The 27009-nt window shown below is 40.6% G+C and overlaps 1 protein-coding gene across 6 annotated transcripts in view; it reads left to right on the forward strand.

The window, feature by feature from the left end:
* The window catches only part of VAV3 (vav guanine nucleotide exchange factor 3), a 160838-nt gene that overhangs the window by 24955 nt on the left and 108874 nt on the right, over positions 1 to 27009 (forward strand). For 5 of the 6 annotated variants that reach the window (XR_015950957.1, XM_035124355.3, XM_035124356.3 and 2 more), the window contains exons 2-4: positions 8686 to 8802; positions 24881 to 24939; positions 26540 to 26605. Coding sequence is in view for 5 of the 6 variants with exons in the window: in XM_035124355.3 (XP_034980246.2) it covers positions 8686 to 8802; positions 24881 to 24939; positions 26540 to 26605 (242 nt within the window). In the remaining variant the exon portion in view is untranslated. Of the gene's footprint in view, positions 1 to 1592; positions 1620 to 8685; positions 8803 to 24880; positions 24940 to 26539; positions 26606 to 27009 lie in introns of those variants that run through there. The other variant, XM_035124357.3, reaches the window with a different exon arrangement.

A 27009-nucleotide genomic window follows, 5' to 3' on the forward strand; every position in this document is an offset into this window, starting at 1 on the left:
ACATGTTCCTCTGATCAGGGCACCTGACTGGAAACAATGTGTTTTGCATCTGCTCTTGCCACCACTAGCGGTTGAGTCCTCTAGCCATTGGTGATCTTTTCACTGTATCTGTTTGCATTCCAGTGTTTGGAGCAATAGCGATGGTTGCCTGTTTGAGTGAGTGCATTGAATTCAGTGAATGGGGAAGGGGGATAAGGCTTTGATAGCCTGGTGGGATGACTGCAGCTTTTTGTCATTAGGCAGGCATCCTCACTAGGTATATTGATTTAGATGCCTGCTGAAAAGTTCTCTTAATTTCAGGAAGCCTATCCAAACATATAATTTTAGCTTTCTTTGTTGTTGTTGTTTTAAAAAATAAGTTTTACAGTTTTATTATGTGCACTGCTTAGAGGGTTTTGTGGTTAAGCTGTCTATATATCTTTCTAAATAATAACAAACATTTGCAGAGGTAAATGGGCAAGCTGTGGGTGTTGGGTGCAGCAAATCACAGGACAGAAAGCATGTGATGGGACTATGGCAGTGATGGGCAACCTTTTGAGCTTGGTGTGTCAAAATTCACCAAAAAACCCGAGCATAACTCGGGTGGTGTGTCACTTCAAGAAAAAAACCCCATAATTTCATGATATTTATAGTTTAAATAACAAAAAGGTATAATTGTAATATATAAATGTATTTAATAAACCAAAAACTAATTATTTAACCAAACCAAACCAAAAACCTCTTATTTATCACAAAGTGTCCACAGTTGTTGAGCTTTTTGGGGGGAGCTGCTGACCAAAGTTTTGGAGGTTTTTTTGGGGGTGCAAAAGTTGCTTTGCTTTTGGGTGGGATGCCCCAACGCTGCTGCGCTTTTTTGGGGGGGAAAGAGAACAGAAATAAATTATGAATAATACCTTCGCTGGAACTAAAACGCAGCACCAACATAGTCTGCCAAAGCGCCAAAAACCCCCAGCACAGAATGGGTTAAAAAACGAACGCTGTTATGCCCAATCATAGTCTGCCAAAGTGCCAGAAAAAACAGCACAGAAAGGGTTAAAAAACCAATCTCTGGCTACCAGCAGCAGCAACAACAATGGATCCAGGTTTTAACAGTGGAGGCAAGCTGTAGCGTGAGGAGGAGCCGGAGAACAAATGGGGGGGGGACAACAACAGTGTGAATGGGCCGATGGGGCGCGTGCCAGCAGTGAGGGCTCTGTGTGTCACATCTGACACACGTGTCATAGGTTCGCCATCACTGGACTATGGGATGCCAGCCCCCAAATATCTAAGAATGGCATGTGTGAGTCACGTGTTACCCAAGTTTGTACAACGTGTGACCCACCCAGTTGAATGTAGCTCACCAGCCATTTATTGTGGCCTTCCAAAAGCTTGATGATTCCCCCCCCCCCATTTCTTGCAGTCTGAGGGCCAAGCTAGATAGGGTGTTAACTGCATGAATGAAATGCATTGTTCATTTTTTGTTCATTTTTCACATTTCAAGGGAAACCTTGATGGGCATCAATGACAGCTTACATTGAAATGCAAATAGCAGCTTGGAGAGGCAATTTTGTGGCAGAGAGAGAGAAACTTACACTCCTCAGCTGTTGGTCGGCTTTTCAAGTCTTCCCATGGCAAAAGGGGTAGGTTGTTATTAATAATAAATTGTTATTATTAATTAAAATAGTATTACCTGCCCCTATACCAGCAGGTCGCAGGATGGGTTACAACAATTTAACAGTCAGTATTAAAAATAGTTAAGACAAATTACAACCATAGAAATAGTGTGGGTCTTGAAAACACACATCTCAAGTGTCAAAAGTCAGAGTAAGGAGGTATGTCTTCAGCATTCTCCAAAAGATGTATTTTGAAGGTCCCAGTGGGGAGGGAATTCTGTAATGCCCTATCCCAGGTCACCACAACCTGAACCTCCGAGGGTGGTAAAACTACCAATAACCCCCCTTATGCTAATCTTTATTGCACACACACAGCTAATATCGTGCCTAGCTTTGCCTTCAGTCATCCAGTGAAAATGGATGGCTTATTGAAGCCAGGTAGTAGGTGACATTTGGTTTGTTGGGCGCAAACCTGGTGTAATTACATTTGTCAGGGCTGTCCAAATTCTCGGAGATAAGTCTGTATTCAGTGAAGTCCTTCTGCATGTAGAACACTTTCAACTCACGCAACAGAACTTCTTCCTGTTCTTCCCCTAAATCTACTCTGCAGGGTTGGAAGAACTGAACTGCCAGAGGGGTGGGGCATGCAGTGGTAAGAGAGGGAGGGGAAATTCTGTTACATGGGCAGAAGGTGCTCTGCTAACACAGTGACTTAATTGGATACAACCCACAGTTTTGTTAAAAGTCCCACTGAAATCAGTACTACCTAAGTAGTACTGTATGTATGCATAATTGTAACTCAAATGTATCCTGAAGTATGATTTCTCAAAACTGTGAACAATAGTTTCCTTTTTGAACTCAATATCAATCAATTTTTTGATAGGTAATCTAGCAATATATGTTATGTTACTGCTTCATGGGTTTGTCCTCACAAAGATGGTGACAGTCCACCTGTTCACTGTTTCTGGTATTTTGGCTTTCAAAGTTTTGATGTGAAAAAGGGCAGCAGTACTGCTGCTCTATGCCTTTTCCTAATGTTCCATCGTCTTGCACAGCGTTTCACTGGAAATGTGGTTCAGAGGCATTCTTCTTATTGAAGGCAGCTGCAAACTCCTGCCTGTTTAATGTCTAATAGCTGTTTTGTGTGTGTACTTTCTGCACTAGATTTCTGTACATTTCCTGTGTCACTGCACATTGGGCTGTGCCATACTGAATAAACATCAAGTATGTGTCCTCTTCTGTGACCCATGATCAGACATTGTGATTAGGAAAGTTGATGCTAGATTCCTGCAAAGGAATCATGTTATGAACATTAACAATTTATTTTGCAGTGCAAAATGTTTATCATTCCTACTGCTACTACCGTTAAACAACAAAGCTGCAATCTTCTGATTTGTCAGTGCAGAGCAAAATAAGGAGTAACTTGGGGTTTAGTGTAGCCTTCCTCTCCTTCCTCTATGCCAGGCATGGTACATTTTTCCGCTGGGCACCCTGATTTATTTATTTATTTATTTTGTATACTGCCCTAAACAAGCAAGTCTCAGGGCAGTAAACAGATATAGCATGCTTAATATTCAGTAACCTCATTTTTCCAGATCCATTCACATAGCTGCACTCCTGTTTCTGCAGAGAGCAGGCCTTTCTGTGCAGTTAATTATCTGACTTCACACAGAATATCTCAGAGAACCTGGGTGGTGGTCAGCCAACATAGCATGGATGGAGAAGGACAGGCTCTGTTGGACAGCCTTGCTTGGTTTGTGACCTAGTTATCTATGTCTGCTGTACATGCCAACTTGCGCCAAGTAAAGTACATCACCTTTTAAATTCAGACCTGTAAGCATGTTGAGTTGGCATCTGAAGAACTGATTGTCTGCAGTGTGATGCCAATAAAAGGTTTGATGATATGATAGAGGGATATGTTAGAATCATCTTCGCAAATATGTGGCCCTTTGGGGGTTGTTTCTCTGATGAGTGATAAGAATTATTTTGAAACTGCCCTTTTCTCTCTCCCCCTCCCCAGTCTTCTTCCATCTCTTCTGTTAATGTACCAGTATATTCTCAATTACATTTGAACAGCAGTGGGGAACCTGACGTCCTCCAAATGCTGATGGACTCCAACTCCTATCATTCCCAGCCAGCATGGGAGTTGGAGTCCAGCAACATTGAGCTATAGGACCTGCATTATAAAGTTGGTTGTTGACTGTCATGGAATGCCTAGAGGCACCCTAGCCAGGAAACTAGAGAAGAACTTTCAGTCCAACAAGAAGACAGGCACAGGAAATTTCCAGATACAACTAAGTATGGTGTCATATAATGACATTATCCACACAATGACAATAGGGGAGATGTTTTTAGTCATTATTCCCAAGGTTTTTAGGCATTATTCCTGTAATAACTGCCTAAGAACCAAAGAAAGCAATACTGAATCCTCCTCTTGGCTGGGAAAAGGGGAGGGAACTCCTCAGTCGGATGCTTCACTTCAGGGCTTGTGCATGTAACCCTAAACTATGGTTTAATGTTATGTGTGAATTGGATCTCTGTCTTGGGGGAATCTCCTGAAAAGCTCTCAGCTATATTGGAGGACTAGGCTGCTGTTTTAACTTGCAGATCTTTAATATTGTTTAAAGTGTGTTTTCCATGACATTTAAATGTAAGATTAGTGTCCGGGGAGAAAAACTTTAGAACATAGGCTACAATCCTAAGCACATTTGTTATAAAGTCAGTCATACTAAATTCCCATAGAATTAAGATGTACTTCCTTCTGAGTAAACATGCTGAGGATTTTGTTGTTAGTTTACTTTGTGCTTTGTTTAAGGAACTTGGGATGACCTACATGGAATTCTTCCAGTTTTATACTCACAACATCTGACAAAAGTAGATTTGTCTGAGAATGGCTGGTTCAAAGCCAGCCAGTGAACTTCCTGTGGGGTGGGGATATTTGAACGTGGATCTCTTCGCTCTTAGGTCAGTAACCTGTCTATCTACGCTACATTGCCATCTATTTATTTTTCACTCCTGGAGATGCACATATGGTTCGATACTGGGGATTATGCAGTAAGAGCTATGAAGCTGAGAGCTTAAGTAGAAACTAGGTGCCTGTTTGTTAACAGATATATATTTGGACCTCATAAAAATCATCTCTCTCCCCGACTAGTTGCTGTGGATCAGTTTTGTACTATGTTGAGTAAGTTATTGGTAAATGTGGAATGTTTCTTCAAGTGGACTTGTCTAAAAATATGGGTAAAATCAGTATGATTTCAAGGGGCAGGGGGTTAATACCATTTTGCAGGCTGCTTTCCAGGGGCCACATTCTGTTGGTGGCGACCAGAGGCCAAAAATAGGTGTAGGAACAGTGTGGCTCTTCCCTTTCTACAGTAGGCTACATTCTAGGCATTCAACAGCCTGAGCTTTCTACACCTTCACCCCCCATCTCTCCATCTATCCAAGTAAGCAAGCAAGCATTCAGGATAGGGTACTGGTATGGTGCTGGAGGAGACTTGAGAGTCCCATGGACTGCAAGAAGATCAAACCTATCCATTCTGAAGGAAATCAGCCCTGGGTGCTCACTGGAAGGACAGATCGTGAATCGTGATGTCAGGAGGTGGCTTATAAATTTGTTTTTTCTCTCTGGTCCTCAACAAATGATAAAAAATATAAAGGGTGCAAAGTTATCTTTATTTAAAAGTGCAGTATTAATAACACATCTGGTCTGTTAATCAGGCTAGGTTAACTGTTAAGAGAGACACCTTTTAATCTGTTTGAAAGATAAAATGGTTGACTATTGAGCCATTAAAAACTGAAACCAAATACGCTAAGTGTGCTTTCAGGCAACTGGGTGATTTCATCCTATTGTCAAGAGGCTTGTTACTTTAAAGAAATTACTTTTGTGCATGGTAACTAAAGATGTGTCCCTCTTTCCGATGGAAGAAAGATTGACGAATGGTGACAAATGGTTGGTTTCATGCTCCCGAAAGCAGTCTTAGGAGATGTGGAATGCCATTTCACAGTGTCTCCTGAATGTTGGATGTTGCAGAGAGCAGCTAAATTCAACATCATACCCTGTAATTTCCCATTTAATTTACCATACGAACTTAAACATAAAATTAGCATCATGTGCAGAATTAAAGGCTGCAGTTAAAAGGAATTCCACCATAAGATATTGTGGAAGCAGCATGCAAATATGCCCACAAAAGTTACAAGCCCATAATTTTTGCTTATTGTCATCTGCGTCTGCTCCTCCCCATCATCACATAGCTATTTCCATCATATTGATGGGCTGAAAGGAGGCTGCAGGGAGAGGAGATGGAAACAACAATGGAGAAGAGCCAGAACTCTTCCAGTTTACTAGAACGTCCCTGCCTGATTTTCTTAATGGCTACAGCCGAGTAGGGTTGGGTGCATTTAAAAGTTTCACACTTTCTAAAACAATACACATGATGAAGCACAACCCTCCTTAGAAATTCACCCTTCTCCGAATTTTGCAATGCAGCTCTCTTTGGCACAAGTAATATGCATGGAAATACATATACTAGGGTAGAGAGCACATAATAAGAATATGTTATTAAACATAACATGCAAAAAATGCTAAATATTAGGGTTTGCATTCGCAATAATGTGTATATTAGGGAAAATTGCATGCAAAATGTGTATCTTAGGAGAAATTTGCACTGTCATGCTGATGAATTTTCATGAGGACTTTAAAAAAAAGATTGTAAACTGATGTGGAAGTGTGGATAACAGAACTTAAGAATGGAAAAAATGAGAAACCAAAATGGATAAGATTCACCCATCCCTACTGTTAAGTAACTAATTTTCAAGCTTAAGGGTGGTATTCAGTCAAGTTTTACTCAGAGTAAGACCCACTGGTATTACTCAGCATGACTACATCAACGCCATTGATTTCAATAGGTCTACCCTTACTTAAACTTAGTTGAATATAACCTCTAGCATGCCACAGCAAGAATATATGACAACTTTTAAGGGTGTACAGAGGAAAGACTTCAGTCACTGAGATTCTCTCTTCTTTACATTTGGTTTACCTCATCTCTTAAAATGCATGGGGAATATTCAAAGAAAGATATATAATATATCTTTAGGGAAGATATATTGCTTTAGGGAAGCTCCATAATGACAGATGAGCTTTTCCCTTAAAAAAAGGACCTCTTGCCTGCCTGAACCAGTCTTCTCCTGCAAAACTGTAAAATGAGTGCATGTCCTACAACAGCCTTCCCCATCCAGTTTCCTTCCAGATGTTTTGGATTACAGCTCCTATCATCCCTGACCACTGACCATGCTGGCTGGGGCTGATGGGAACTGGAGATGAATAACAAAAGGGGGAAACTCATTTGGGAAAGCTGTTCCATAAGAAGTTATATGATCCTTAGAGTACGTATGTATCAAGAAATATAAGCACTGCAGTTTATGACAATATAAAAACCTAAAAACCATACAGAATTTCTCAGAATTACTGCAAATTGCAGGTGTTCCTCATGGGTTGATGTGGGAATGGGCTTCCTTCAAAGCAGGATGTTGAAATATCGGTAGCTCAGAGTAAAATATTTGTGCTTTAGAAGAGAGTTGTATAATTGTGTGGGGGTGGGGTGGAGAGTTGTATTATTGTTTTAAAAGTGAATTTGGAAAGCACAAGAAATATTAATGGGTTTCTTCATTGCCTATTTTGTTGGATTGCATTTTTGTGTCTATGGGTAATCCCAACAGTTAGTTTCTTCCCTTCACTTGGGCTGTTGGCAGGAGTTCTAAGGATTCCTTGTGTTGGGAGCGATGTTGGTCAGCCACAGGAATAATGGTGCACATTTTCCTATGTCACGTCCTTCCTGAATCAATGCCTCATGCGCTCACTTCCAGTTCAGGAAAAAAACTGGGGGTGAGGAAACTGAGAAGGTCTGACCCAGATGTACTGTTACAGGGTAGGAGGCAGGAAACACAGCTGAAAGGTGCTTTGCCAATTCTTCATAATTTCTGTAGCTATTGGAAATATCCATTATTTGGAGCAGTAGCTTTGCTCAAAGCAAACCAGGTGTCTTTGATTCACTTCTGAGGGGAGAAAATAGTACTAAAATGCATATTTTCCACATTAACCGTTGTGTACTAGTTTATTACTTCTACATAACTTACTGTAAACTCATAATTGCATAATTCTCAGGGGTGTTATTACAGTACATTCCGTTTATGCAGTATGCATTTGTGGTGGTTTTTAAACTGTAAGTACAGTGCATGTATTTACAGAATCTGTTTAACTAGGGTTCTAATTAACTGTTTTGGTGTGTCTGTACGCAATCACAAAGTGCTTGTTTTCATATGTTGTATAATTAATTCTACTGCGGCAACGCCTTGTAAAATGCCAGAAGCATTTTGGCTTACTTACAGCTGTAAGACTTCTAGAGTTTAAAAAATGTTGTTCCTTAAAATCACCTTAAATAGGTTAATTGCATCCTGATCATTGTGTCAAGGATGTCAACAGGGTTCAAGGTGAGAGGGCCAGCCTCAGGTGGCAAATTTTAACTGACTACTTGAGGGCAGCAAACAAAATAGTCAGGCTAGTTTTATTAGTACCGGTATATTTCTACTACCAAGGATGAGTTACTTCAATATTCTGTTTCAGGCAACAGATTGCCTTGTGCCATGTCTGTACTGCACTTTTCATTGTATATACTTCCTGTTAGTGGCTGTTTAAACTGGGACTAAAGGAACTAAATAGTAGTGCTTCAATTCAAGAGAGTATCTAGAATCGACAGAGCTATGAAACTAGTTTTATGAAGCCAATGAGTTTTTGTGACTTTCCTCCTCTCTTTTGAAACAGTAGCCCACCCTCCTATGAGAAACTGCTCTTGAAATTGAGGGAATTTCAAAGGCAGTTTTTCATATAACACAATGGATAGGGGAGAAGCTCAGTTTTTGTTTATTTGTTTGACAAAATTTAGATGCCACGTGATTGCAAAAACAACAACCAATTACTCCACTATCCTTGTACAACCCACTTATGAAGGCTATATATCCACTGATAAACTGTAATTGTATTGTACTTATAGATAATTTGGTAACAAACATGAGTGTTCTCTTTTTATTTCTTTAGTTTCTCTGTTTGAAGAATATAAGAACATTCCTTTTGGCCTGCTGTGAGACATTTGGGATGAAGAAAAGTGAACTTTTTGAAGCATTTGACCTGTTTGATGTCCGTGATTTTGGAAAGGTATTGACAATTTTACTCTCATCCAATTCTATGTATATTTAAAATCAGTGCATAATTCAATTAGCATCTTATGCTGTTGGATATTCTCGATGAAAATATGTGTTCGTTTTTTACTGGGAAAATGTCACCATGTATGGACCACACGGTGGTTGTGCTTTTGTAGGAAATTAGTAAATTAAAATTTAACTCTACATTTCCCTTGTTGGTGGTTTGATTTCTCCACATGGGGGCATGTTGATAAGGAAAATTAAGAGTGAATTTATACATGCTTATATTGAAGCAAGAAAAAAATACTGGTGTTTGGCATGCCTTTATGTTCTTTTTATCATTACCTATGGGCAAAACAATGCAGCTGCCCCAATTTGACATCTTCCTTCATCTGCATGAAACTGAATGAAGGCAAGTACCTCGTCTTTAAAGCCCCCGATTCTCTTGAGTTTCCAGTGCTCCTTCAAAAGAAGGAATCCATATACCCATAACATCACCGGAACTTGTTCAAAGATGACCAGAATTTTCTAAAGACTGTACCAAGTGCCCACTGCAAAGCAATAATAATGATTTGGGCATGTGTAGGGGTGGTACCTCTGGTGGGGGACATTTCTGGGGTGGTTTGTCCAATTTGGTTGCCATCCTGCACTCAGCTCTCATCTGTGACTCCTAGAAGCTGTCGGCATGCAGCAGCGGCCACACCTTGAAAAATGACTTTGTCTCGCCGGCTAAACCAGGTGAGGGTAGTCAGTGGGTCTCAAATCCTCAGTGAGTTAGGGACTTCGCCTGCATGCAAAGGCAGGCTCCAGCAGATTTAGCGGACAAGATCAATAGTAGGTTCAACAGTCAAGAAGGTGGTTATTGCATGTGCTACAGAGGAAAATGAGCGGCAGATGGGGCTCATTCACCTGGAAAGGTAGCCCAATCTAGGAGAAGGAAAACTGATCCTCAATCTCCTTTCCCTTGTGGCTATACTCATAAGTGAGAAAGGCTTCAGGAGTAAATCCCAAGGGAAAAGCCATACATAGCTGCCAAGTTATCCCTTTTTTACAGGGATTTTCCCTTATGCTGAATAGGCTTCCTCGCGAGAAAAGCGAAAACTTGGCAGCTATGAAGCCATACCTTCTGCCTTGCGGGACATCTTTGGGAGAAGAAAAGGCTAAGGAGTAAACCAGGCATCCCCAAACTGCAGCCCTCCAGATGTTTTGGCCTACAACTCCCATGATCCCTAGCTAACAGGACCAGTGGTCAGGAATGATGGGAATTGTAGTCCAAAACATCTGGAGGGCCAAAGTTTGGGGATGCCTGGAGTAAACCCTATACAAATACAGAGCTGTGTACCTAAGGTGGTTGGATGACATCGTGTATGCCTCCTTCTGCTCTACTCTGCTTTGGATCACATCAGTGCGGCTTAGATGAGGCTGCCCAGGGCCTCCATACATACTGCCCAGGCTTGTGCTCCGGAGAGGTCACTTCAGTGCAGCAAAAACAACACGGGAGGCAGCAGTTATGTCTGCAGAGCAGTTAACTGGCTCTGCAGGCAGAGCAGTTGTTGTGATTCTCCAGCAGTTTGACTTTGCCCCCGGGGGTGCACTCCATTGTCCCTTGAGACAGACGGATGCCAACAACAAGTGTTTGTTTGTAGGTTGGTGTTGTGTTCGTTGTGGATACAGTAGCCACTGGTGCAGCATTTTCAGCTGAATCCATCATATTTCAAAGAAGCTTCTCAGTAATTACATCTGTTTGCTTTGAACAAAGGCCGTATGATAAGAATGTAATACCAACTGAACCTTGAATAATAACATTTTTAATACACAAGATTAGATTCATGTTGTTAGACAGCGACTGCTGATCTAATTTTACAGGCAGCCACTGCTAAATTTGTCACACCTTTATAAGCATCACAGCCTGGAACACCACACTTTGCATATTTGTCATTTGCACAATACAGAACTGTGTTCTAGAAAGATGTCATTTTTAAGGGGGGGTGGGAAGCCTGAACTCTCTAATTGACTTTAAAAATTAGCAGGAAAAGCATTACATGCTGGGTTATTTCCCCAGTTACGGCAACAGAAAGGTGGAGGAGTGCTATTGCTGCTGTCAATGAGATAATTTGGTACAAATGTGATTTATTTCCTGGACAGTCACCAGAAAGTGTCTCTTCACTTGCCAAATGCTGTGTTCATTTACTGTGCTGTAGTCTGCCTTGCACTGCTTTCTGATGTGTTGGTAAACAAATTGTTGTTGATTTTTCTCCCTTAATTTAAACTCACAGTGCATCTGGCTGTGCTTGTTATGGAACAATTGAAACCTGCAACTTTTTATTTTTATTTTTTGCAGTGTATCCCTTCTCATTAAAAAGTGCTCCCATTTGGGGTTTAAGCCAGCCATTCTCAATCTGGTTTGTTTATTTCTGTGACTCCTTAGACTTGCTTTAGATTGTTTAACATTCTTTTCGAAACCTCCCTTTCCACTGTTAGGACTGATATCTGCAACTCCAGTGCATTCAGTAATATTTACTCTCTGGCTAGGCACATGCTGTTGAAGAATGGAAGGGAAGCAGGTGTGCCCTAACGTATCTGTGAAGTATTGACTAAATGTTAAAGGAGGCATTTCCCCCCAAACCTCCTTATTAAGAAAAATTGGGGGGGGGGGCAATGATTAACCAAGGACAAGAATTGGAATATGGGGTCTGAATCTGGTAAATAGGGGTGTTGGAAAGTAGCACATCCATGCAAAACACATCCATATTTTCCTGTCCTGCATGAAATGGACAGTTTGTTTTTCTTTCTTCTGTATGTTTCAAGGAAAGCTGTTAGCAGCTTTTTTGTATTGGGGGAACTCACATGTGGTAAATAGTAGCAGTAGCATTATATGATTCCTTGAAGTGCCATTCCCAGCTCACCCATAAATCCTAGTAGCAGATGGCAGGAGTAACTTGTATTGTCCTCTTTACATTCCATATTGAGACACGCGTGTGTGTGTGTGTGTGTGTGTGTGTGTGTGTGTGTTTAAAGAAGCAGCAGGAACTTTTTTGTAACTTATTTGTACCTAAGGATTTGAGTTTAATGACACAACCAGTGTACTTTCCAACTATTCGTAAGAATTTTGTGTGTGTGTGTCCACATTTTACTCACAGGCTTTGTGGAAAAAAACGCAGGGCTTGATACGAGCTGTTGGTTCTTTTTCGAGAAGGCACTGTGTTTGTGCAAAAGGAAATGTCGAATAAGTGGGGGGGGGATTATTGGCAGCCTACAGAGATTTGTAAAATGATTATCTGGCTGCGTATGACCCCCTTGCCTTATTAAGATATGCATATTTCTTCTCTCTGCAGTTGCTTTTTATTTTGGCTATTTCAGTATCTTATAGCACCTTAAAGAATGACATATTTATTATGGAATAAGTTTTAGTGTACTAGAGACCACTTTATCCTGCTCGCAGTTGTCTGTGCTTGGACATGCTGGCTTGCATGGCACACCAAGCCAAACCTTGGATTACTATAGTGTGGCATAGCAGCAAGAAAGAACCAGACGAGAGCAAAATTGCTGTGAGCTCATCTCAGTGAGCCTGCAGATTCATGTGGCTTCATTAAGCCAAGGTTTGGCTTAGCATGTTGTACAAACAAAGCCACTGAGAGGGGCCAGGGCCAACAGGGATATGACATCAAGCGTAGGGGCCAGGCTATCCTGCTACTTCCCTTCATAGATCCTGCTCACATAAATAACGAAAGCAGCAGTGACATCTTTCAAATATTTATTTCTACGCTAATGATACTTTTAACACTCATACTTTGTTGAACAGGAAACCCATTTGTTTAGAAGCGAATATTATTTGAAGCATTTTACAAATGCTTGGACTCTGTGAACTTTTGCACAACGTTAGTCATAGTTGCCTCTTGTCCTGGAGGATTTGTGATCGGTTGTGTTGGCTTGGTGATCATGAAGGAAAGTGTCCCCCCCCCTTTATTTGGGATTCTGTACCGGAGAGTCACTTTTCATTTGCTTAACTGTTTTCTTTCCTTATGAGTTGGCATATGGACATAATTCAGGTTGTGCTGTATTAATCTGAAGTGTCACGAACCTGAAGGGAACATTTTGAGCGGCATAAAAAGCACGCTCCCTTCTCTCCCCCCTCCCCGCGATTATTTTTATTGCTCCAAAGTATTGTTACAAATGTTGGCCAAGCCATGCCAGCCTTTTGCCAGGGAAATGTGCTTGGTAATGACCCAGGATCAGGGTGGATTTGATTTAAATCAAACTGATTTAAATCACGATTTAAATCACGATTTAAATCACTAGTCAGTAAGGCTTGATTTAAATCATAGTTGATTTAAATCATAAAGACTAATTCTTGCTGGTATAACTTTATTATGCAAGTAGATGAAGATTTTTAGAATAACAACTTTTCATATTAGTTTTTTTTATCCCCAGTTTAATAGGTTAATCATTCATATTTGGACAACTTTACTGTTGTACTTAGGAAGGAGAAAAATAATCATTACCTTAATAATAACAATTTAAATAGATTTATTCAACTGAAACAATAACATTTCAGCAAATGTTATTTGCTTAAACAAACATCCGTTTGTTAACTAATTTGGCTAAACAAAAACAATATATATATATATTAAGAAACTTAGACTGTCAGCCCAGCCTACACATGAAAAACTTAAATACTGTCCAAACAATCAGAAAAATATTGTTTCTATTCTATTCACTGAACTTCTTGAAACTTAGCACTGAAGGGGTTGCTTCTGTATTCATAGGTTTGTAGAACAATAGGATTAAGGTCTTTTTCTCAACTCTGTTCATGTTATAACATTTTTGCTGTGAAGAAGAGGCATGTGATCTCTGTTGAGTCAAATTCAGTTTTGAGAACTGCAAAAGTAAACCAAGCACCTGTGATAATATCTTGTGGGCAGAGAAACTGCCCAATAATCTTACAAAAACCTCTGGAAGAGGTGAATGGATTAATGGAATTTATTTACCCCAAAAATTAAACATATACAACCTTATACTACATAATTAAAAAAACTAATCTTTATTTCATGATGGAATAACCTTTGGATGGTAATATGTTTTCCTCAAAAAGCATTTTATTTTAAAAAATCTGATTTAAATAAAAAAAATCGATTTAAATCAAAAAAATCTGATTTAAATCAAAAAAATCCGATTTTTTTGATTTTTTTAAAAAAATCATTGATTTTTATCCACCCTGCCCAGGATATCTAAGCAGTGTCTCTTTATGGTAACTGTTGGAGGATGGCTTGGAATGTGAAACCCACCAGAACTCAAGGGAGGTTACTCGATCATTCCCTCCATCTGGAAGGAGAGGGCAAGCGGAGGAAACAGCAGAAGTGTTTTGGAAATGAGAAAAGGAGCAGGTTTTAGGGCTGTGAGAAAGAAGCAGCAGTTTTGAGACAGGTGCTGAGAGAGCGAGAGCAAGGAAATGAAAGCTGGAAAGCACCATTTGGCAACAGAATCTCTTTGGAAAAGTGCCTCCACCCCCATCGTTCAGTCGGGACACTAAGGTCCAGCTCCGAGGGCCTTCTGGTGGTTCCCTCCCTGCAAGAAGTGAGGTTACAGGGAACCAGGCAGAGGGCCTTCTCAGTAGTGGCGCCCGCCCTGTAGAATGCCCTCCCACCAGATGTCAAGGCAATAAACAACTATCTGACTTTTAGAAGGCAGTCCTGTTTAGGGAAGTTTTTAATGTTTGATCTTTTATTGTGTTCTTAATATCCTGTTGGAAGCCACCCAGAGTGGCTGGGGAGGCCAGGTATAAGTAATATATTATTATTATTATTATTATTATTATTATTATTATTATTATTATTACCCTCACTCTGGATTGGCTTCATTTGTCCTCGGTGATGTTATCAAGTTTGATTATGTGCTGTACCTGATGTGTAATTGACTGTGGTTACCCATATAGAAAATTCACTGAGTGTTTGTGGTTTGGGTGTGCGATTGGTTGATTGTTAGAGAGATTGAGGTGGTATGAGGTGGTAGAAGGTTGTAGTTGTTTTGTGAATGAATGGTGAGAGTGATGTTGTGTGAATAACGTGTTTTACAGGTGTTCGTATCATGCTGCTGAGTAGTCCCCCCCACCCTCAATCTTAGTTCTATGGATAGGTTTTTTAAAAAATGAATATATGAAAATGAAATCATGCTTATTGTGTTGTGCTTATTGTACTTTGAGTACGTATTTGAATTTTCTTTATTGTATACTGCTTCAACATTTATGCATAGTGGTCTGTAAATAAATAAATTGGAGATGAGGACTCTGAGTTGTACTCAGATATATACTCAAAGTGTTGGAATTAATCGTCCTAAATTAGTCATGCCCGTTAATTTCAGTGAGTCTAATCTGAGTAGGAGCAGGGCTTTTTTTCAGTCGGATCTCATTTCCAGCACCTCAGTTGGGTGCCATTGACATTCTAAGGGAAAGAGGGATGTGTTCATGGTGAGTTCCAGGACCTCTTTTTCTAGAAAAATAGCACCAAGTATGACTAATACTGATCACGATGTTCTGAGTGGGGGAAAAATACAGCATTGCAACAGTGGGAGGTGGGAGAAATACAGCGGCAGTAAACGAGATTTAAAAACATACTGTCATAGTTTACAACTTGAATACTTGGTTGAAGGTCTTCCTTCCTCATTAGTTGAATCCCTGTATTGCCCGCCCCCCCCCATTATAAATTGCAAATAATTTCAGGGTGGGCAGCTTCAGCGCAGAAATAACGGTCTAAAAGATTTGGCCTACTCTCTTTTTAAATCCATTAAAGGCCTCAAATTTATCAAAGGAGGAGAGTTAATTCATATACTTTTCATTGTTTCTGTTTGCCTTATTTATGTATTTGGAAGTAAGCCAGTGGCCATTTTGCAGGACAGGGATAGTCTGGATGGCACTCTCCAGATGCTGTAGAGTATAACTCCCAGAAGACCTAGCCAGTATGGCTTATGGTCAGGGATGATGGGAACTGGAGTCCAGCATCCCTGGTCCTGCATCTGGGACTTGACTGTCCCTGTTGTAATAGTACAGCCAGATGAAAATGCATATTAATTGTGGCAGTTCTTAATGAATCTGGTGATTGATCTAAAGCCCAGGAAAGCTGATAGGGAATTACATTTTATTGCAACACACTTGCTTAACAGATGCTCAGATTACTTTCCACACCATAAAAACAAAATTCATTTTTTAAAACGTTAAAAGGTAATTTAGTGACATAACTCAGTGTTTCTCAACCGTTTTTGGGCCAAGGCACACTTGTTCCATGAAAAAAATCACGAGGCACACCACCATTAAAAAAGTTAAAAAAATTAACTCTGTGCCGCCCTATATTGACTATATAATTATGACTGTAAGAAACACTTGCCAATTGCTGTGTTGGTTGCAATCTCCTGTAATAAGGCTTCACAAGCCGCTGATTCCTCTGCCAGCACAATCCTTTGCTCAGCAAGTTTCAGGTTGAGCTCATCCAGCCAGCTTCTTTAAGTTTGTCTAAAACCACCCTCCCGTGGTGGTGGCTGTTGAGAGCTGTGCTCGCCCCGCGTCGTGACCTGGCCGGCTTCCTTTCCGGTGGGTCAGCGCTGATTATTGGCGGCCGCCAGGCACGTGACAATGCAAATCGCCCTTCTCGTCGCCGCACGTCGCGGCACAACAGCCAACGTCTCACGGCACACTAGTGTGCTGCGGAACAGTGGTTGAGAAACGCTGACATAACTAATATGCAGATGGTAATTGGAAACTTTTCAGTATGCTTCTTAGTTGTTGTTCACTTCTCAGACAATAGAGGCACAGCAAGCTCCAGGAAAAAAAGGGGGGAGAGGGGGGTGGTGGAGAGGAACATGTAAAGAAAGGTCATGAAGTATGCAATCATTTTAGCCACATGGTTGGTGCTGCGGAAATCCAGGCCAAGATGCAGCAGGACAGTGTGACCCAGATGAGGTAGCAGTTTGCAAACAGTGCTGTACTTAACACCGGTCTCCAACAAGATTCCATGAAGAACTGATCAGCACATAGAGATGCATGTTTCTTCCCCTCCTGAAAACTTGAGAGTCTTTTTGTTTTTTGATCTCTCTTACTGATTTAACATTTTGGATACAAGATCTGTTTTACAGATACAGACTTTAGCAGACCTGAAAGCAGCAGGCAAATCAACAAGCTTTGCTAGTCTTTAAAGAGGTATCAGTTTCCCTCAAGCAACTGCATTTGGAGCACCAAAGTGACCTCCTTGGAGTACAAGCTAGGGCAGTGTGTATGGAGGTCCTGGGTTGCCCATTCAACACAGCAACAAGCAACAAATTTGAGTTACCCTCCCTGACCCTCCTCTGGCCAGTTTTTTTAAAACTGCAAAATGGTTTTCTTCACCCACAACCTTCACATTGGAATTGTCACCAAACATCAAAGGCCATTAAGCAAATACAATCAACTATCAAAATGACGAACACCTGAGGCTTTTTAGTGCCAATTGCGTATTTCATTACATCAAGCAAAAAAGATTCAAATCATTCTTTGTTTGACTGCAACATTTTTTTTAAAAAAAAACTACGGTAAATTTAGACCAGGTGTGCACTTAAGCTAAATTTGTTCACCAGATCAGTGGAGGCTGCTCTGCCTATCTGCTTGATTGCAACCAGTCTAGGCTGGCAGGCTTTCCTCCTTAGTTTGAGTGTTGCTTCTTTAGAAATCAAGAGAGATAAAGATGCGAACCAAAGCAGAATGAGTTGGCTCTGCTTATCATTGTACTTTGCACCAGCAGCTGTTCGCTCTGTTTCCATCTCCTGTTGGTCTCCCTACCTTGCACCCTACCCGTCCTAATAAGCAGCAGTTTCCATTGCCTCAGAAGAATTGTTGGGAGCTCAGTGCTTGTATGTGCACTTCACCCTCTAAAACTCCAGTGCATGAGTTTTTTAACACACCAGAAGGATGAAAACACTTTCTAATTTGTGATGCACAAAAACACAGCAGCAGAACTCTGCTGGAGCCTGCTGTGTGTTATGTTCAGGAGGAAATTGACATCAGATAAGTAATCCTGTTCATTGTAATCCAGCTTTCACCAGATTCTGAAAATTTCTTTGGGGTGTGTGTAATAATGGCTTTCTGCTATTAAAGAAGAGTCCTAAAAACAAACAAACAAACCTCAAATGTAGGTCACCATTGAAATGGGAACTTGACATCCTTCTGGGAAGAAAGGTGCACTCATAGGACAGTATCAATATACTGTGTAAATAACATGACATCATTAAGATAGCCAGGGTGGATGGAACATTGTACACAGAAGCACTGTGGCACTGAGTCTGAGAAACAAAGCCTCCATATGTGTGCCTGTGTATGTACGTGTGAGGTTTCACTCCTTGGAAATGCCGCCCCTAAGTCCAATGCTTCTCTTCCCCTTGGGATTGAATGGCATCCATTAATGTAAGAGAGGGTAGCAAAGGAGTGTACTTGGGAAGGGCTACTTTTTCTCCAAAGTTTGTAAACTTTTATTAATAAGCATTAATAATACATTAGTAAATGTAGATCACTGGACGTCTGTGGTAGATCACTGGTAGATCAGTGGCTCCCCCCCCCCCAAAGAAGCTAAAAAACTTTGGCTCCCCTAAAAAAAAGATCAACATCTTTGCCCTGCACCCCTAAAATGACCTGAACCCCCCCAAAACAGGGCTTTCCTTCCTAAAAAAAAAGCTCAGCGTCGCTTCCCTCTTCCCTAAAGAAGCTCAACAACTTTGACCTGAACCCCCCAAAACAGGGGGTAGATCACTGCCATTTTTTTAAACTGTGAGTAGATCGCAGTCTCTTGGAAGTTGGCCACCCCTGCTGTAGATCATAACTACTGTGGAACCTCGGTTTATGAACACCTCGGTTTACGATTTTTTGGTTTACGAACGCTGCGGACCCATCTGGAACGGATTAATTCACTTTCCATTACTTTCAATGGGAAAGTTCGCTTCAGTTTATGAACGCTTCAGTTTATGAACAGACTTCCAGAACCAATTACACCCATGCTTCGGGTTAAGTACGCTTCAGGTTGAGTACTCCGCGGACCTGTCTGGAACGGATTAATCCACTTTCCATTACTTTCAATGGGAAAGTTCGCTTCAGTTTATGAACGCTTCAGTTTAAGTACTCCGTGGACCGTCTGGAACAGATTAATCCACTTTCCATTACTTTCAATGGGAAAGTTCGCTTCAGTTTATGAACGCTTCAGTTTATGAACAGACTTCTGGAACCAATTGTGTTCATAAACCGAGATACCACTGTATTAGTACTTCTAATGCAGACTTTCCCAACCTGGTGCAATTTAGATGTTTTGGACTGCAGTTTCCATCAGTTCCAGCCAGCACTGCTTAGGGGAGAAGAAATTTTTGGTCCAAACAACTTTTGTAGGGCACCAGGTTGTTGAATACTGTTCTTACGTTTCAGTTGTACAGCCTTTACCGTTACGACAGAGGCATACTTTCACCCTGTTAAACTTCTTATGGGTGTCCCCAGAAATCACTTATAGAAACACATTTTATTTGAATTTGGGGGGCTATTTTCATTTGGAATGCATTTTTTTGTTTCTCCACCCCTTCCATCCAACTCCCCTTCTTTTTCTCTGCTTATGGTATCGGTGTGACGACTGTTGATGAGCAGCACACAATAGTGCATTTTTTGCTTTAAGATCTGTAGAAAAGAATAAATATTTGATGATATAGGCCCCTCCTTTAAATGTTTCAAAGCTGATTCATTATTCACCTACCTGGCAGACTGTGCTGAGAGCCAAGCTATGATGGTTCTCATAACCTGAGGATCACTATGTTCTAGCAAGTCACTGGATTTTGCTTTATATGGACTTTGTTCCCTGTTGGCCTTTTCTCCAGTGTCATTAATTAGACTGTTGGGTGGCCTCTTTGAAGAGCCTCATTATGTTGTCAGTGCTTCTGACTCAAGCACAAAATTTAAAAGATGGATGTCGTCAGAGAGAGACTTCTCCCTGACCTTGAAGTTTCTGCTGCTTCCTGACAGTGTAGACAAACATCTAGGTTAAGTATTTTTAAGGCTTGTGTTGGCTCATGCTATTCCTAGATGTGTCTCCTTGCAAATGTTCCATTGCTATCTTAAATGCGGGTGATAGATCTCCTCACCTTCCTTTTTAGTATTGCTCTCTGTAATTGTTCTGACTGCTGTGAAAAATCATACAGAATTCTGACTGACTGAGGTGGGTGATATCAAAGGGAAAGCAGGAGGGGAAATGGAACGGAATGGCTGGAACTCTGAACAGAAGCAGTCTGCACTGCTGAGCCCAATGTTTAAGTATCATACCCGGTACTTGTGATACTTGTCTCCTAATTCTCCCAAACAATGATCTGTGCATCTAAGAAGGAAAAGGAGCATGCTGTACTGTTTTTCCTCTTTAAATTCATGCCCCAATTTGCGTGAGCTTGCCATGCTCTGAAGCATCTAGATGAGGGTGCTCTGATGTATAAATAGATCTTAATGGATGATGTGGTTTACCTCTGAGGATGTTCGTTTTTTTCTCCCAAGTACTCCTGGCATCTACAGTGTCATTGCTCTGGAGCAAAAGGGTAATGAGTCTCATCTGTGAGTGTGTTTCCTTTGTACCGCAGAGCTGAAGAGGAGGTTTCTCTTGGGCTTGCTTAGCAGCATTTAGTGAAAGAGGCCCAGAGATTCCTACAAAAACAATTTCTGGGGGAGGAGGAGTTCAGCCCTCTGTAAAATTAGATTAGTAGCTCACATGGGGGTGGCTGATTCTTCCCTATTTCCTCTTTGTGTGCTGACTAGACTGAATTTAGGCTAACTAATATTTAATTCTGCTCCGATTAGAAGCAGACAGGGTTTAGGCTTGTGTACTCTAGTGCAGCTGTGGACTAGGTAAAATCCACAGAACGTATTGCTTCTCTCAGGTTTTATGTTGCTGTACCATGGCAACCCACAAGGGCCAGTTGTTCAGGGATGCAGGGAAACTTCTTTCAGGGGGAAAAGAAAAGGTTGATGAGCCAGATTCAGCCTCAGGCCTTATTCCACATTTGAATAGCCTCATGCACACCACAACCTCTTATGTACATTTTAGAAGAGTGTAGATCATAATTGTGACATGGTAGAATGAACACAGGGAACTGGTTCATTACTGAAGCACATGTGAAAACACTGTAAGCCGGGAACCTGCAGTTGATTTGCACATTGATATTTGCGTTAGAACTGTTTAATGTTTCAGGTTTTAATTCTTTAAGCTACCTTGAGCATGAGAGAAGGGCAATGCACAAATGATTTAAGTTAATAATTAAATAGCCCTACAAACATGTGGCATGGCTTCATTTCATTTAAAAAGCAAAGCTAGCCCCTGCAGTCCTTAGATTTGTATAGTATCCAGTTTTCTGCTGTATGTTTCAGTAAGTGCCCATGCACTGGAATCAGGGTTGACAGCATCTAGTTCTAATTTTCATTTCTTTGCTCTGTCACAGTAACGGTGCCACATTTTAAGCACTCATCACAAAAGTCCCAGCTATAGGCCTGGGACCAACAGTGGTGACCTAGTGCCCTGGAAATTTCAGCACAATATTTATTGCAAAATTTAACATTTTTCTGTAGCCTTTGGTTCTTATACTGTTAAGTTTTGCAGTTTATGCTGAAAGTGAGATGATTAAGATTATTATTATTATTTGGGAGGGGGGAGGAAATAGAAGGTGGGATCTATATGCTACACAGACAAACTTTGCACACTACGAAGTGCAGAACAATTAGGGAGGTACATAGAATCCCTCTGAATTGTATTATTATATAATGCAATATGGTGGGCACTAATTATGCACTGGAATATCTTTTGTGAAACTTCTTTTTATAGCTTGCTGTTTCCCACACACTGTGCTGAAAAAGAGAGAGCCTGCTATGATGTTAGTAATTAAGAACGATGTCTACTTTCAATTTTGACATGCTTCTGGAAGATTTACAGTGAGGGGGAAAAGTATTTGATCCCCTGCTAAATTTGCCCGTTTGCCCTCTGACGAAGAAATGACCAGTCCATAATTTTAATGGTAGGTTTATTGTAGCTGTGAGACACAGAATAACAACAGGAAAAACCCCAGAAACCCAGAAGACAAAAGTCAGAGATTGATGTGCATTATAATGAGTGAAATAAGTATTTGATCCCTTTGCAAAAGATGACTTAGTACTTGGTGGCAAAACCCTTGTTGGCAATTACAGAGGTCAGACGTTTCTTGTAGGTGGCCACCAGGTTTGCACCCATCTCAGGAGGTATTCCATTTGAAATGTGCAACTCTCGTTTCATCTCCATTAACTAACCAAACTAATAAGCCGGGACCAATCAGATTTTTAGCTACATTAAAAAAGTCTGACTGTCATTCATGGTTGGTGAAGCCAGGACCGATGATCTGGATGCAGTCTATGTCCACTGGCAAGGAGAGCCTAGAAGCAATGCCAACTGTTGGGTGTGACCGGAAAAAGCAAGTTCCGAATGCTAAATTGTTTTTGAGTAACCCAAGAATCCTTAACCTCCACTCTCCTTATTTAGCTTTCAGCTGAATGAAGTTCACCATAGAGACTGTCCGGGGCTCAATATTTGAATAGTTTAACCAAGAGAAAAGGCACAGGGAGTGTGACATTGTTTAATATCCTGGATCTCTCAGTGACTTTTCAGTGTCATTAACCATGATTTCCTTCTGAACTGCCTGGGCTGGGAGTGGAAGCTATTGTGTTAAAATGGGACCATTCCTACATTACTGGGAAGTTTTAGAACATGGAGCTGGAAGTCTACTAATCACTGTGGGAGTTACTCTTCAAGGATCTCATGCCTCCCATAGCTTTAAACATACTGTATACGTGAAGCTGCTGCAGGCTGATGTGGAGTAGTCTGACGCAGCCTGGTGACTAATTATGTTGTTGGACTCACACTCCCATCAGCTGCAGCCAGGGTTCAAGGGTGATAGCTGTTGTAGTCCACAACATCTGGACAGCACAGGGCTGGGGAAGGCTGACCTGGAGGTTTATAGTGAGGCATCTTCAATATGAAGATGACCTCAGCTCTATTTATCCAGTTGTGGTGATGTTTTCTCCATCCCTTCACTCACTTTTCGCAGAGCACCAATGCATAGCTGCCAAGTTTTCCCTTTTCTCGCGAGGAAGCCTATTCAGCATAAGGGAAAATCCCTTTAAAAAAGGGATAACTTGGCAGCTATGCACCAATGATGGCATTGTCCACAGATCATTGTCGTGCTTTCTTTGCAGTTGTTTAATATTTTTCTTGGAGTTTGTTTGTGGCAGCTTTGTAGCTATAGATGGCATTGAATTGCAATGGCTTCCTATATGTACAGATAGTAGTGTTACTGCCCAGGTATCTGAGGTGGAGTGCCCAGTGGCTTGTATTGTAATTGGGTCAACTATTAGTCCTCCCCATATATCATCTTTTTTTGCTCAGAACCTTCTGTCTGTCTTCTTAGGCGCCATTACCAGAGCAAATATGTGACAATTTATTTATAAAAAAACCTATATAATGTTATAGTGTTATGATTCTAATATCCATAGCAGAAGACTAAGGCACCAAACCACAACCACTGAACGTTTAAGGAGGGTAAGAAGTATGTGCGGAAGCACACTTCTTCATATAATTTTTTTTTAAGGATGGGAAGACAGAAGGAACACCCACACATCCATTAGTATGGATGGAACATTGCAGGCTATATATACAGGAAGGGACTTTCATTTCCTCTATTGTGTAGAACCTTGCAAGTCCTGGGGGAATAGCATGATTCAGCAGTGGTAAATGCCTGCAGTGTGGGCTGGTCCCATTTTACCAGCTTCTGCTGGTATGCCATCTGTAGCTAATGTTCTGCATATCCTGGAATACTCACCTTCACTTCGCTATAATGTGTTCACATGGAATGACTTTGAAAACAGACCTGGTCTTGAATAGAGCATGACTTCCAACACAGCATGGCGACTTCTAAAAAGTGCTAGTGCTAAAGAGTATGTATCACGCCTGAGCTAAAAGAGCGCCACTGATAACCTGTTTGTTTCAGGGATAAATTAAAGGTGCTGGTCTGGTCTTCTAAATCTGCCCATGATTTGGGTTCAGAGTGCCTAAGGGAGCTCCTTAAAGTTGGAAGACTGCCAAATTTGCCTAATAATTGGTCCTTTCAGCAAGTTCCTATTTAGACAGGTATTTTAGCCTCCTGGATTGTGTAATATTACTCTTCCTGTAAGGGTGATGTTTTTGTTCATTTCTTTACATTGTGAGGTGCTCTGAGGACCTATTCAAAAATGGGCTGTGAATTTTAAACTAAATAAATAGGCTTTGTTTGAGGCTGATAAGTACATTATTTCAAATTGCACTGGTATATGTGAGCATTAAGCAATCATGCATGCTGCTTATCTGGCCAGCTGGCCAGTTATGAATTTCTCTGCACACTCTCTGCTCTGCAAATAAATGAGAACTTAATGTTTAACTGGGATATTGGATCTATTATGGCTTTAACTCTTCTCCAATTGAAAGAAACCATCTCATTGCAGAACACGGAGTAGCTTAATATTTTAAATTAATGCAGAATAATCCCACACACCAAACAAATTAGCTTATCCACTCACTTCATGCATTATACTTATTGATTCCTTGCATTCTATTCTTAGAGTTCATGTCTTAAAAATTAAAAAACAAAGCTGGAATTTACTGTTAGTTTTGCTGTGTGTTTCTGGAGTATGTTTACTGAGAGACCTGGTTGGACTGAAGCGATGGCTTGTCCTACAGTTCCCCCTTTTGGTGACAAGGTGGAAGAGAAATGTTTTCTTCCTCAACTATTTTGACTATTTTGTCCTTATGTTCTGTCTTTGTATAAACTGGATTTAATGTTGCTTTGCTTTAAATATCGATTAAATTTTGAAGTTGTCTTTTTTTTTTGCTTCTTGCTAAAATTTACAATAACAGTCCAATTCCCGTTTTCCCTCACTCATTCCCATCCCAACCAATGATAGCACGAAATGTTAGCCATTTACGCTCATTATTTTATGGCATTTCAATTATGTTTTTTGGTTTTTATTTCTGTAACTAAACTAACGTTTTCAATTCTTTCTGCAGGTTATAGAAACATTATCCAAGCTTTCCCGCACCCCTATTGCATTAGTCACCGGAATAAGGTACAATGTAGTTGTTGATTCTGTTTTTAACTTTTATTGTGGCCGATAGCTTGAGTAACATCTGTGAAATCTTTCTCCATCTAGCAGATGAGTTACAGTTAAATGATGAATGTTAAAATGCTACCACACAGTTGTTTCTTTAAAATGGAGGAGTACTTTAAGAACTGGGTTTATATTAAAACTATTCCCTTATGCAGCATAAAATACTTAAACTTGTATTCACTATGTACACAGTAGAAATAGAGGAAACAAGGAAATGTGTGCACAATGGCACCAGCAGAGTTCAAAATGATATGATAAAATAACTGTACATATATCAGATACTGTATCTGAAGAAGTGTGCATGCACACGGAAGCTCATACCAATAACAAACTTAGTTGGTCTCTAAAGTGCTACTGGAAGGAATTTTTAATTTTTGTTTTAACTGTACATATGACTTTCTATCTATCTATCTATCTATCTATCTATCTATCTATCTAATCTTCTATACACTGTTTGATTTATACATCACTTGACTGTAGGAGAAAAACCTTGTTACTGCGTTTTTTCCTTTGCTTCCTTTACTGGGCATGTGCTGACTGAAGTACTTAGGTCATTTGAGAATTTAACAAAATGAGTGGAGTGGTGGGGTGTTCAGAGTAGTAGTGAAATTCAGCAAGCAGAATGTGCAAACTTATTAGTGCTGCTGAATAAGATGGTATTCATGCAATTTTGCAATGATGGTAACTATGGAATGACTGTATATCTGTCTAACAAGTGAAAATATGACTGAGCTTTGTGACCACGCATTCAGCTCTTCCCCTCTTCCTTCCTTTCCCTTTCTTTTCCCAGTCCTGTGATATGCCAGAAATGCTTCAATGAACTAAACCAGGAAGCTACCAGGTCATAACAAGCCAGGGCTGTAAGTCATGGTTTGAAGCTAGGTTAAGATCCTAGCCTATCCCAAACCAGGAATGCATAGCTTCCCAGTTTTGACAAGTTTTAAAACTATTGTTTATTTTACACTTTTCGGCTTATGTACTCAGAAGCGAGTGTGAGGATGGTGCACAGAGCCAAACCTGTGCATATCTTGAGGCTCAATGTATTCATCTGAGTGAAGATGGCATATGGCCCTCTACAGCCAGCAACTTTTGTCTGACTTGCATTATATTGAATTGTTCATTCTTTAGACATGCTCAGGCTTGGTGCAAATGTAACAAGAGGCTTTTGTGCAGGATCACACACTTAGCTGGAGTAAATGCCTTACTTATATCCATAATGCTGATCAAGCATTGCATTGGTAGCAATGTTAACTGTGGTTAAACTTAGTAAGAGTCCCCACTTAACTAGGATTGGAAACTGACTTTCAAGGGCAAAAGGTGAGAAATATCTAAAATTGTCCTGTATATGCTAAAAAAGAATTGGTAGAAACATAAAACCTTTCAGGTACATGAATACACGCAGGCTGTTAATGCAGCCTCACACCATACTTGGTATACACATTTATTTGTGTGTGTGTTTGTGTGTGTGTGTTTGTGCCTTATTTCTTGCACATTTAGGGAAAGGTGAACATTCAGGTTTCTGACAATTTTTTTTTACTTTTATATTTTGTCTCCATAGGCCATTTCCTACAGAAGAGAGTGTGAATGATGAAGACATTTACAAAGGCCTTCCAGATTTAATAGAGTAGGTTGTACATTTGTGGACTCTACAGCATTACAATGGTACCTCTGGATACGTACCTAATCCGTTCCGGGGTGCCGTTCACACCCCGAAAAGTACGCATCCAGAGCGGCGCTTTTGAGCATGCGCGAAGCACACAGAACGCTTTAGCGCATGCGCGTGGGGGCGAAACCCAGAAGCAAACACTTCCGGGTCCGCCACATTCTTAAGTTGAAAATACGCAACCCGCAGCTATCGCAACCCGAGGTATGACTGTAGTTATGTAAAGGAGAAAATGGAACTGTTTTGACCAACAAACAAAACATACCGTGTTGTACATATGTCTGCGAAACATCTAATTAGATTCTGCTGCCTGTCGACTACATACAGTCCCCTCAAGCCCCTCCATTTGTCCATTTAAATTTTTA

Source organism: Zootoca vivipara, chromosome 7, assembly GCF_965207765.1.
Source record: "Zootoca vivipara chromosome 7, rZooViv2.hap1.1, whole genome shotgun sequence".
In the NCBI taxonomy this organism is placed as follows: domain Eukaryota; kingdom Metazoa; phylum Chordata; class Lepidosauria; order Squamata; family Lacertidae; genus Zootoca; species Zootoca vivipara.